The sequence below is a fragment of the Scyliorhinus torazame genome, chromosome 4, assembly GCF_047496885.1.
Source record: "Scyliorhinus torazame isolate Kashiwa2021f chromosome 4, sScyTor2.1, whole genome shotgun sequence".
Classification (NCBI taxonomy): domain Eukaryota; kingdom Metazoa; phylum Chordata; class Chondrichthyes; order Carcharhiniformes; family Scyliorhinidae; genus Scyliorhinus; species Scyliorhinus torazame.
Window position 1 is genome coordinate 48,953,693 of NC_092710.1, and position 13,028 is coordinate 48,966,720.

The window sequence follows — 13,028 nt, forward strand, 5'->3', positions numbered from 1 at the left end:
TCATACCTGTTGGGCAAGGTCAAGGGCTGAGGCTCCTCAACTCCTAAACTCAGGATCCCCCTATCTGCCTCCCTTGCAGTCACACCACTCTGTCCCTGACCACTGTCCAAATTAACAGAACTTATTCTACCGGGTGTGACTGCCTCCTGAAACAAAGCGTCCAGGTAATGTTCCCCCTCCCTGATGTGCCGCAGTGTGTGCAGCTCGGTCTCCAGCTCATCAATTCTGAGCCGAAATTCCTCGAGCAGCCAACACTTGCTGCAGATGTAGTCACTGACGGTCTCAATGGGATCCACCAGTTCCAACATCATACAGCAACAGCACATCACCTGTCCAGCCATATTCAACTAGTTAATTAATTTAAATATTAAAAAAAAAAAAACATTTTTTGTCGAACCTCAAGGTAAACCCGAGCACCAACAAAAACACAGCCCTCTCTGGCCACTCACCCGAACTCAGTCACTCACCTAAACTCAGATGCACTCTGTTCCAATCAGCACTCCGTGACTAAAGGCACTCCTGCCACACCTTTTGTGCACTCACCTCTCCCAGCACTGTCCCGGCTCTCTCCTCCAGCGCTTTTTAAATCTCCCGGCTCTCTCCTCCCGTGCTTTTTAAATCTCCCGGCTCTCTCCTCCCGCCCTTTTTAAATCTCCCGGCTCTCTCCTCCGGCGCTGTTTTCGCTGTCCCGGCTCTCTCTGCTCCCGCGCTGTTTTCGCTGTCCCAGCTCTCTCCTCCCGCGCTTTTTAAATCTCCCGGCTCTCTCCTCCGGCGCTGTTTTCGCTGTCCCGGCTCTCTCTGCTCCCGCGCTGTTTTCGCTGTCCCGGCTCTCTCCTCCCGCGCTTTTTAAATCTCCCGGCTCTCTCCTCCGGCGCTGTTTTCACTGTCCCGCCTCTCTCTGCTCCCGTGCTGTTTTCGCTGTGCAGCGGGACCTGGGTGTCCTTGTGCACCAGTCGCTGAAGGTAAGCATGCAGGTGCAGCAGGTGGTAAAGTGGTACGTTGGCCTTCATTGCGAGGTGTTTCGAGTATAGAAGGAGGGATGTGTTGCTGCAATTATAAGGGGCCATGGTGAGGCCACACCTGGAGTATTGCGTGCAGTTTTGGTCTCCTCCTCTGTGGAAGGATGTTTTTGCTCTCGAGGGAGTGCAGCGAAGGTTTACCAGACTGATTCCAGGGATGGCTGGACTATCATATGAGGAGAGATTGACTAGGTTAGGATTATTCTCGCTGGAGTTCAGAAGAATGAGGGGGATCTCATAGAGACTTATAAAATTCTGACAGGACTAGACAGGGTAAATGCGGGGAAGATGTTACCAATGTGGGTGTGTCCAGAGCCAGGGGTCACAGTCTGAGGATTGAGGGGAAACCATTTTGGACAGAGATGAGGAGATATTTTTTCACCCAAAGAGTGGTGAGCCTGTGGAATTCATTCCCACAGGAAGTAGTTGATGCTAAAACATTGAATATATTCAAGAGGCGGCTAGATATAGCACTTGGGGTGAATGGGATCAAAGGCTATGGGGAGACAGCAGGATTAGGCTTTTGAGGTGGATGATCAGCCATGATCGTGATGAATGGCGGAGCAGGCTCGAAGGGCCGAAAGACTTCCTCCTGCTCCTATGTTCCACAAAAGGCCACCAGTGAGTCTGCACCGGCCCTTGGAAAGAGCACCCTACTTAAGCCCCACGCCTCCACCCTATCCCCTTTATCCCCGTAACCCAGTATCCCCACCGAAACGGTTTGGACACTGAGGGCAATTTAGGGTGTCCAATCCACCTAACCTGCACATCTTTGGACTGTGGAGGAAGCCGGAGAACCCGGAGAAAACCCCCACACACACAGAGAACGTGCAGACTCCGCACAGACAGTGACCCAAACCAGAAATCGAACCTGGAACGCTGGAGCTGTGAAGTAACTGTGCTAAGCACTGCGCTAACGTGCTGCCTGAAGGCCATTGTCTGCAGGGGGTAAAAGTCAGACATGTTAGCATGGTGCGTACTCGCATGCCCAGCCAGGTCCAACAGGCTGTACTGCAGACTGTGCCCCCACTTGTCCTGCTCCCTCCCCCCCCGGCCACTCCTCCAGCACTCTGCCCTCCACAACCCTGGCTCCATCGGTGCCCTGTGCCTTGGGGACCTATGGCCCTGGTGCCCATCACAATGCAGCATGAAGTAGACCGCTTAGACGCTCTCAAACAGCTCCCCATGAACTAAAAATGTCCAGATATCTGGGGGCCATTTTAGCTGCCCTCCTATTTTCTAAAAGAACAAAAATGGCTTCACATCATTCTCTTCAAATTTGGAAAGGAATCTCACAAACTTGATGGTCTCAGAAAGTAGTCCCACGTGAGAGGGATGGTGAGGGGGATGGGGTGGGTATTTCCTCATCGAGAGAGATATTAACTTGCAGCGACGCCGTCTATACTCTCCTTACCTTTGAGTTGCCAGCTCCATTTCCAATATTCGGAAAAAGCAAATTCTCTTTCCTTTTCTTGATCCCTCCCTCTCCCTTCCTTCTCTTTCTCACTTTCCCTCTCTTTAACATTCCCCACGCTCTCTTTCCCTCTCATGAGCTTCTTCCTCTCTCTCCACCTCCTCGTAATTGTAGCTGCAATTAAATTGACGAGGCCATAGATTTGGAGTCACCATTGAGCTATTGATCCGAGTGCTCAACGGGAGACGCGAGATCCAGATGTTCCACTGACGACTGGATCAGCCCATTTTGTTTGATTTTACTGGAAAATGTTCACTGCTGGGAGCTGGGACCCCAACCAGAGGCGGTAAATGGGTGAGGGTGTCGGCGGACATCTTTCCCCAGCAAACATTTTCAACTGATCCGTTTTAAGGACGCCAAGGTTTCCCCATTTAAATTCTTTCGCTGAAAAAATATTTGGCCATTTTCTTTGCGTTACAATGAGGAATTCGCTGTGCAAATGTGTTTGCTTTCAAATTGGTTCCATTTGAACATACAAAACTGGAGCAGAAGAAGGTGACTGGGCCTCTCAAGACAGCACCAACATTCAATAAGATTATGGATGTTTTGATTGTGTTTCGGTTTTTAAATTCCCAACAACTCTCAAAAACTTTTGCTGCCCAACAAGATCAATTTATCTCTGATTTAACAATATTCAGTGACCCCGCTTCCATTGCTTTCTGAGGTAAAGCCTCAAAGTTGGACAACCCATGGACAGAGAAAAATCAATCTTCTCTAGCCCATAAGGGTGCCTGGATGTTAAAAACAGCGCCCCCTAGATCTCAGCTCAAAAGAGGAAACATCTTTCCACACAGACCTTGTCGATACCATTCAGGCTTTTATATACTTCAAAATTATGCCAAACTAAATTTATATGAGAGAGCTGAATTGCTGACACAGGCACCATGCCACCTGGATTATACACCCAGGTGGGGCAAGATTTATGATGATCAGTCTTTCAGATCTCAATGTAGCATCTTTGCTCCACCTGCGGGAGTCTGCAGGCAGATTCGGTTTATCACTATGCCTGGTGGCATCGAGCTGCCTGCTCCTGTGCTTACACTGCACCCTTACATGGTGCCACCTTCTTCAACATCTGTTGCCAGTTGCATAGGGGAAGAGGAAGAGGGAGCAAGCTTTCCATCTCCAAATGGTTCAGCGACCAGAGGTTGGCTCCAGGCAATGGAGTATTTGAAAATGAAGAGGAAAGCTCTTTCCATCATTTTACAGGGGACAGGGGTGGCAATTTGTGTCGTCGGCGATGTTGCTATGAGGGGTACTCACTTAGAAAGAATGGACATAAAGTCCTTGCTCTCTGTCTCGGTCTGAAGCCTGAATAAGCAAAACTACACGAAACCCAGGGCAATATGAAGCTACAATTTGAGAAAGGAATCCAGTCACTCCTACTTTTTGATCAATGATCTTTGTTGCATCACAACATCATCTATCATTGTTCCATTGTCCTGTCAGTTAGAATGATCTACCTGCAGGAGTTGCTGCTTCAGACACTGACCATCCCGACTGACATGGCCAAGGATCTCTGCTCCCCCTCCCCAAGACCTCCCCACCCCGTCCTCCCACAGCCACCCCACAAGGAAAATGGGTCCTGGTGGTGATGACCAACCTCCACACCGCTCTGCCAGAGTCTAGGCTTGACCACACCCCACCTTGCACGTCCAGCAAATTCACCATCCCCATCTTCCCCACCCCCCACCTTCTGTGTATTCCACATTCCTCATTCCCAACATTCCCCATCCCTGATGTACCACATTCCATACCTTCTCCTGTCGCCACCTTCCCAATCATGAATGTTCCACAAAGGACACCTTTGCCATCCCAACCATCCCATCCCCTAACTTTCCCACCCTCACCATGCCAATACCCCACTCCACCCCCATGACACTAATTTCGCACCCACCTGCCCCAACAAAACATTCCCAACCCCACCCCCTTCCTCGTCACCCAACTTTCCCAATGCCTATTTTCCCATCCCCCAACTTAGCCATTCCTCAACTTGCCCCAACCCACATTTTCAATCCTCCACAATCCGCATCCACTACATTTTCCATCCTGCACATTCTCCACCCTCTCACCTTCCCATTTCCCACAAATTCCAGTCCCACCTGCTCCATCCCGCATGTTCATTAAGCCCATCTTCCACATCACCTAGTCAACCTTCCCACTCCACACACCACCTTTCCCAAACCCGATCTTCCCCATCACCCACCTTCCACAAACTCCCATATGCCACATTCCCCATCTTCCCATTCCCCACCTTCCCAATTACCCAGCCAGGCGTTAAGAAAGCTCGGGACTCAGATTTAATAAAGCGTTTATTGACTCAATGAATATATTGATAAATAAATAAGAATAATGCATTGTCACAGTAATATTTCTAATATACGAACAATTTTGTTTTTCTGTGAACCCGCTAAGTTTTACTTTTGGGAAAATGCGAGGAAATGGGAAATCAAGCAGAGGAGGTAAAGGAACGATGGTGTTTGCTCATTTATTTCCAGCACACCAGGAAATCATCTGACTCCTCTCCTGAAACATTCATATTCACCCTTGCCCATCCCTAACAGTTATTTTGTTTCCCCCACTCCTCCTGGCCTTTCCTTTCCGAGCTACCTGCTTTACCCTCTTGCATTTCAGCACTGCCTCACCATCTGATTGGTCTCAGGTGTGTTGTTTATTAATTAATTTAATAATTGATATAACTGGGTATTTCAGCATGCTCTTCAATTGCTCTCTGAAGTTAGACTGAGTCAGGACGTAAATCAGGGTGTTTGTGCAGCAACTTAAGTTCCGCAGCATATAGGCAACATTTTTAAAGATGTAAAATGAATCATCATCTAAGAAGTCATTCACATCAAAGAAATACAAAACATAAACAAACCACAGGAGGATGAAGCTGCCGGATATGGAGAAGAGTAAAATCATCGACTTCCTTCTGCTCTCCATCTCCGGGTCACTGTGATTATCCCCCACGCTCTGACCTCTCAGTTGCTCACGGACCCGGCTGGTCACCAAAATGTGTCTGACTGTCAGTACGTTCAGCAGCAAAATTAAACCGAATGGTATCAGTGGCGTTAGAACTTTTTCAAATTTTCTGAATCCAATCCAAACAGGGTCAGTAAAATAGCTCCGCTTATTTGAACACATCCATGGTACATTGTCGATAATCCATCTCGGTTTAAATCGAAAGTAGATGGGGATGTTTTTCACAGTGAACAGAATGCCGATAATTGCTAGGACCACAGCTGCAGTTCTCTTGGTGCAATATTTAGATTTCAGCTTCTGACAACAAATGGCGACAAATCGATCAAAAGTGAAAGCGACAGTGAACCAGACAGAACAGGCTATGGCTATACGGAGCAGGACGTAGCGAACACTACACACAGGGGTGATTTTTAGGAAATTCAATGGGAAATAATAATCATCGATTCGGTTTAGTATGACCTCAGTGATAATGACCAGAAGATCCGCTGTTGCCATAGCCACCAAATAGCGTGTGGTGCAGGTGGAGAGGCGGCACTTTCCACGGGAAAGAATCAAAATTGACACCAAATTCACTGTGACACATAAAAAGGAAAAGAGAGTGGAATTACAGAAAATATTGCCTATTCCTGAGACCAGGCAGGAAGCATTAGCCAGGTAATATGTGTGGCTTACAATTGGGTCATAGCTCAATAAATCCAACCATGACTCTTGCACTGTTTTTCAGGCGGACATGAGAATAATCTTCAGACACTCAGCTTCTAAATATGTGCCGCTGTGGGCACGCTCTGAAATGCAAAGAGCTGATTTCTTCAAGCACCCAGTTGATCCTTCTCCTTTCTTCCAGATGTCAAGATCCTGGTCCAGAACACAAAATTGCATTGGTACGGGATGAGAATGGCAAATTTAAACAAAGAAGTGACCGCATTAACATCAAGGAAAATAACAGCAATTATCGGGTAAACAGTGTTTGAACACAAGGAAAAACTTCAACTCATGCCTCACACCTTCCCGATTTCTCTATTCCAACAAAGCAACACAATAAAGTTAAAATTCTACTGATAAATAAAGTTAACAGAACATGATTACTTGCTTATTTGTGCAGACCTTTGGAGAGAGATTGCCTTTCAGGAACAAACTGAAAATTCTTCTGCCTTGTCAGAATTCTCCTCCCAAGCTGACCACATTTGGCAAAAGCGCTGTTCAACTTAAAATTTCTAGCAGACAGCAAAACTACAGATATACCTAGCCTGCATTCATTTTATCCTTGTATCCCACTAAGTTCCATGGCCTGCTTAGCTTGGATTTAGCACCACTCTCCCATAAATTACCGACACTCCGGGGAATCTCCAGCAATCGGATCACAAGTTAATAGCCCATTTATCTGTAAAAAGTAGTGAATGGTCGGGATCAAGCATTTCCCCACCATTTGCCACTCTTAATTACAGCTTTAACAGACATACAGTCTGGATATCACAACATAGATTCTGTAATAATATTACTGCATCAAATATATACCTCATCCAGGCTATTAAAACATTACTGCCTCAAATATAATTATTATATGTAATATATAACAATTTCTACATACCTTCCCCCTAACTAGCAATATGAAGAGATTGTTTATTTTTTAAAGCCAAACTTGCAACTGCCAGTGTAAAAAATCATCCTAGCCTATGTTGAAATCATTGCATTCAACTGATCAACTGGACTCTATGCGAATGAATATGCCGCTTCCCAACAATTTCACGCAAATGCTGCGTTTGTCCAAAAAAACACCTTTTATCAGCAGATTTCTGAACTTTCAGTCAGCTCTTACAAAATGTTGTTTAAAACTAATACTATTGGGGAAACGGACAGGCCCCAAATTTTCTTTGAATACCAGACGGGAACCCAGAGCTCTTTTTCTATTTGTAAAACTGTAAGGAAGGGTACTTCACCCCAGGAATGATAACTCTGACCAATAAGTATAGTCTATGTCAAAACACATGTTAATTTAAACACAGAATTAACAAGATTAGCATCAAATAAATAACTTTGTTAACAGGTCTTAAATAAAATTTTAAAACGTGTACTTACTGTCTGCACCTCACTCACTCATTCCAATTAAACAACCCAATACAGTTCAAATATCATTTCTACGTAAAGTTGACAAAATAGGTTACTTGCTTATCTCGGTGTAGACCTTTTGGAGAAAGAGAGACTCTTTTAACAGCAGATGCAATACACTGCGTCTTAATAGGCCCTGGCAGAATTTGCATAACTGCTGTTCAACATAAAAGCTGATTACACACTGCAAAACTACAGCAATACAAGGCTCGTCCCATTAATTTCATCATTGTATCCCACTATAATATCCCGCCACTTAATCAGCTAGCACAAAATACAATCTCTCATAAATGATCTATTACCCAGGGGATTTCCAGAAACAATAATAATGTTTCATTAACTTTCTGTATGAAAAGACATAAATAGATAGAAACAATGGTTACCTAATGTTTTACTCATCTTAAAATAAGTTTTAACAGAAACACAGTCTGGATATCATAATCAAGGTTCTTTAATAATATGACTGCAACAGATATTACCTTAACCAGACTTTGAAGAGCATTCCTGCAACAGATATGAAATGCAATGGAAATATACCAATTCTGTACATTCCTCACACTTAACCCCTTAACAGAATGAACTAGCAATATGAAAATATGGCTTCATTTTGCATAACATTTTCAACTTTAAACACTACTCATTACTATACACTCACATTGCTCTATATGATACATATCCCCTCATATTTATGCATGAACATTTAAACAGCAGTATAGTACATTTAAGTCTGTCTTTCCCAATTTTGACGTTCCATTCTTCTTTCATCTCAAATGATGATAAAATATCGGCATTCACATTCTCTCTTCCTGCCACATGTATAACTTTCAAGTTAAATTGTTGTAGCAATAAATTCCATCTAATAAGTATTTTGTTTCAATCTTTAAACTTCACCAAATACTTCAATGGATTATGGTTTGTGTAAACAATTATCGCTGATGAATTTGTAGCAACATCAATGCCAAAAGGTTGCAAAGCCAATGCCAAACCCAACGCCTCCTTCTCAATGGTCGAATACATCCTTTGACGAGTATTTGGCTTTTGGGGGGTGGGGGAGCAAACAAGTCTTTCCATAGCTTCTTCATTTTCTTGTAACATAACAGCACCAAGGCCCACATCACTGGCATCAATGGCCACCTGAAATTGCTTGTGGTAATTCGGTGTGATTCAAACTGATGCGACAGCTAGCATAGTTTTCAGTTTGTCAGTACCTCCAAACGGTCAGCCATCCAAAGGAATTTCTAGTTCTTTCTTCCAAGGTCAGTCAGTTGTAAGGTGCCTTTTGTGGTGATTCCTTTATTTCCCATTCCTTTTACTTGGTGGTTATCATTTTGATCATGGATATTTTCTGAACATTTCCCTTTAAGGTGAAAGAGCAAGCAAGGAACTCAAACGTTGTAAAATAATGAACTGTGGAGTTTTTGAACAGCAGAACTCAGACTTTGTGGCACCCGAGAGATCGGAGGTAGGCGGTTCAATTGGTTGGCTGGTAGCCAATGAATTGGCAAAGGGCCATATTCTGCCCGGTGACAGGCAATGATGGGTCCTACCTGAGTGGAATTGTTTTCAGATCACCATAGAAAGGACATTCGGAGCCTGGACGCTGAGTTGAGCAGCTGTGAATATGTATCTTTCTCTTTCACATTCTCCCTCTCGCTCTCTCTTCCTCCATTAATGCTGCCTAATGAGGATGTGTGTACCTGCGGAGAGCTTCTTTAGACTTGGATGAATCTGTATTGAAAACCATTATGGACTGAAAACAAAAACCTCGAACTGAAGGGCTAGACTGTAGAAAGGAGTACGAGAAGGCTAACGTATGAAAAAGCTGAACTATAATACAACCATTTGAAACAAAGACCCTTATCCTTTTACTTCCATCATTGTATTTACACCTTTTTCCGCTCTGTGTTTGTTTGTCAGTCTTGCGTTTGTGTGTACAGAGAGTGGGGGTGAGTAAAAGAGGTGGGTTAGTAATTAGATAATCGTTAACCATTTTTATCTACTGCATAGTTAATTATAGTTATTGTTATTAATTTTTCAAAATGTGTTTACATTTACATACCTGATGACTGTCGTCTTTTGTCAGCGACAGTCCAGAGCCCGTGGATATTTTCGAAGAATTAATTGTCAATTTAAATTGTGCTGCGACTCAGGGTAAAGTGAGGCTGGAATTGACGGCGCACTAGCCCAGGGTGGCGGAACACAGTGGAACAACCATCATGGTGAAATGTGGCGTGGGGTTTCTGCCAAAAGGGACACAATATCAGAAATCTCAAAACTTCTCTTCTCGTCGATGGCATTGTGAAGTGCCCAATCGCTTTAAGTTTCTCATTCCATGCGTTAATCTGACCATGACTAACAATGTGGCTTCATAATGTGATTTAGCTTTGGTAAACAGACGTTGAGTCAGGTTTACCACCAAATCATCCCACTGTGGACAATCGAGCAAATCCTTCAGATGTTCCAAAAGCTCCTTTCGCAGAGACCTGAACACCACCAAACCTGCAGTGTACACTGCACAATTGTGTAGTCCAGTTAGTCTTCGCAATGTTGCTCACGCATTATTCATTCCAAATGGCACCACTTTATACATAGATATACATAGAATTTACAGTGCAGAAGGAGGCCATTCGGCCCATCGAGTCTGCACCGGCTCTTGGAAAGAGCACCCTACCCAAGTCCACACCTCCACCCTATCCCCATAACCCAGTAACCCCACCCAGCACTAAGGGCAATTTTGGACACTAAGGGCAATTTAGCTTGGCCAATCCACCTAACCTGCACGTCTTTGGACTGTGGGAGGAAACCGGAGCACCCGGAGGAAACCCACGCAGACACGGGGAGAACGTGCAGACTCCACACAGACAGTGACCCAGTGGGGAATCGAACCTGGGACCCTGGAGCTGTGAAGCAATTGTGCTAACCACCATGCTACCGTGTTGCCCCAACCACTTTAAACTGATGCATGCCATTTGGGGCAGCACGGTAGCCTTGTGGATAGCACAATTGGTTTACAGCTCCAGGGTCCCAGGTTCGATTCCGGCTTGGGTCACTGTTTGTGTGGAGTCTGCACGTCCTCCCCGTGTGTGCGTGGGTTTCCTCCGGGTGCTCCGGTTTCCTTCCACAGTCCAAAGATGTGCAGGTTAGGTGGACTGGCCATGATAAATTGCCCTTATTGTCCAAAATTGCCCTTAGTGTTGGGTGGGGTTACTGGGTTATGGGGATAGGATGGCAGTGTTGATCTTGGGTAGGGTGCTCTCAAGAGCACTTGATGGGCCGAATGGCCTCCTTCTGCACTGTAAATTCTATGATCTATGATCAAAAGCCAGAATCTCCTTCACCCTTTCTGTTAAAGGTACTGCTCAGTATACTTTTAGTAAATAAACTTTGATATTACACTTTGCTTGTCCAACACACAATCGTTTCATTCCATCTGGTTTTGGTACCATCAGAATAGTTGATCTCCAATCATTGTAACTGACTTCAATGATATTCTTAAGCATGCTTGCAATCTCCTTTTGTATCTGCGCGACCTTTGTATCTGTAGCCATCTAAAATGGCTACCTGCAAAAGATCATGGGAATTGTGGTCAGCTTGAACACAGACAGGAACACAGCCTCTGTGTATTGTGCAAAGAAGCCAGGCCTGACTGAAACTTGTACCCATAAAGAGTCAATCACCATTTCCGCCAGGACAATCAAGTTTGAATTAAGGAGTTACAACAGTAGCAGACGAACCGGCGCCACTTGCCATTAGTTGTAAAGGCCGTCGTGCCTATGACAATGGTAGCTAGGACCCGCCCAGCCACTGAGGTATCCGCCCCCTAATTGGCCAGGATCAATGAGGGTGATCGGAACTCTATTGATCTATTGGATCTGGAGTTCGAACCACCCCAAAGGGCGCGAAAGCCCAGGGGGATAAGAAGAACTGCAAACCGAAAGATCGGCCTCTTTTGGACCAGCCTGTGTGAGACCAATTGCAGCATATCAACTAGCCAAGTTCAAGGACCCACGATCACTACCTGAAGGACGAGCCCAGCCGCGACAAACCTGAAGACTTCCAACCGACCCACGTGGACATAGTTAAAGGCCTGATCTCTTGCACAGAGCCGGTCACCCCGAAGTGAAGTAAAGGTCATCTTAGTGATTAGGTCTAGTTTAGTGCGTAAACTAAATATCATTGCATATAGAAATAAGTCTTGTGTTATTAATAAACTGTCTTTGAACTAGTACACCAGTCGTGTGGTCATTCAGTCAATATAGGAAACAGCTTGTGGTTCACAGAGAAATAAAGAAGACAACACAGTCAAAATGTTGGCAGCACGGTAGCCTTGTGGACAGCGCAATTGCTTCACAGCTCCAGGTTCGATTCCGGCTTGGGTCACTGTCTGTGCGGAATCTGCACATCCTCCCCGTGTGTGCGTGGGTTTCCTCCGGGTGCTCTGGTTTCCTCCCACAGTCCAAAGATGTGCAGATTAGGTGGATTGGCCATGATAAATTGCCCTTAATGTCCAAAATTGCCCTTAGTGTTGGGTGGGGTTACTGGGTTATGGGGATAGGGTGGCGGTGTAGACCTTGGGTAGGGTGCTCTTTCCAAGTGTCGATGCAGACTCGATGGGCCGAATGGCCTCCTTCTGCACTGTAAATTCTATGATAATATGGATGTTGTCTTTAAAGTCTGATTCCACTTATCAAACGCCACCTTTCTAAAGCTCCTTCTGATGCTGGATGATGCACTTTATTCCTCAGCTATTAATAACTTCCCTGAATAACGTTGCGATAAAATTGGATCCCTGATCCGACTAGATATCTTTTGTTAGCCCGTATGTGGCTAAAACAAAGTTAAGTCCACTACAACCTTCTTTGCTGCAATATTTTGCAACAGAATTGCTTCCGGAAATCTAGCAACCACACCCATTATTGTCAACAAACATTGATTACTTTTTATCATCTTAACAATTGAGGCCTCAACAAATGTTTACTCAAATGCAAGAATGGGTATTAAGGTAGCTGGCTTGCTTGTTGTTTAAGATTTTCCAATACCAATCAAGTATGACATGTATGGCAAAGTTCAACTACATCCCGCTGCAGGACAGGCCAATGAAAATGTTTTTGTATATTTACTGGAGTTGTCCTTACTCCTAAATGACCCCCTACAGGAATCTCATGTGCTACCCACAGAACTTCATTTCTATATCGCACTGTTAATACCATGTGATCAAGCGTTGACCTTTTATCATCAACCTGAACATTTAAAGGGCTTCACTTCCTTATTAATATATTATTTATTGTGTAATAACACTCCTGGCTACTCAGATTCTATCTCTGTGTATACTTTCTGATCAACTTTATCTCTGAATTCCTCTGTTGTAATTCTCCTAATTTTCTGGAACTGAAGATATGCGGAATTTTCCGGTCCACCAGTCCTGCACGTCGCACCCCCGTCGGCAG

At 44.7% G+C, this 13,028-nt stretch overlaps 1 protein-coding gene across 1 annotated transcript; it reads right to left on the reverse strand.

The window, feature by feature from the left end:
• Nucleotides 1–4,892: 4,892 nt before the first annotated feature.
• Nucleotides 4,893–11,129, reverse strand: LOC140411337 (probable G-protein coupled receptor 139). Its single transcript, XM_072500458.1, has 2 exons — nucleotides 10,976–11,129; nucleotides 4,893–6,188 (listed from the first exon to the last, which is right to left on the reverse strand). Exons 1-2 carry the CDS (start codon nucleotides 11,127–11,129, stop codon nucleotides 5,152–5,154), a joined length of 1,191 nt encoding a protein of 396 aa, XP_072356559.1. The 3' UTR covers nucleotides 4,893–5,151.
• Nucleotides 11,130–13,028: the final 1,899 nt, after the last annotated feature.

Excerpts from the sequence above, each read along its gene's own strand:
- LOC140411337 (XM_072500458.1), bottom strand. The coding sequence starts at position 11,129 with ATGGCTACAGATACAAAGGTCGCGCAGATACAAAAGGAGATTGCAAGC. Across the intron at positions 6,189-10,975 it reads GTGTGTTGGACAAGCAAAGT|TGCAAGAGTCATGGTTGGAT; the intron begins GTAATATCAAAG and ends CCTGAAAAACAG.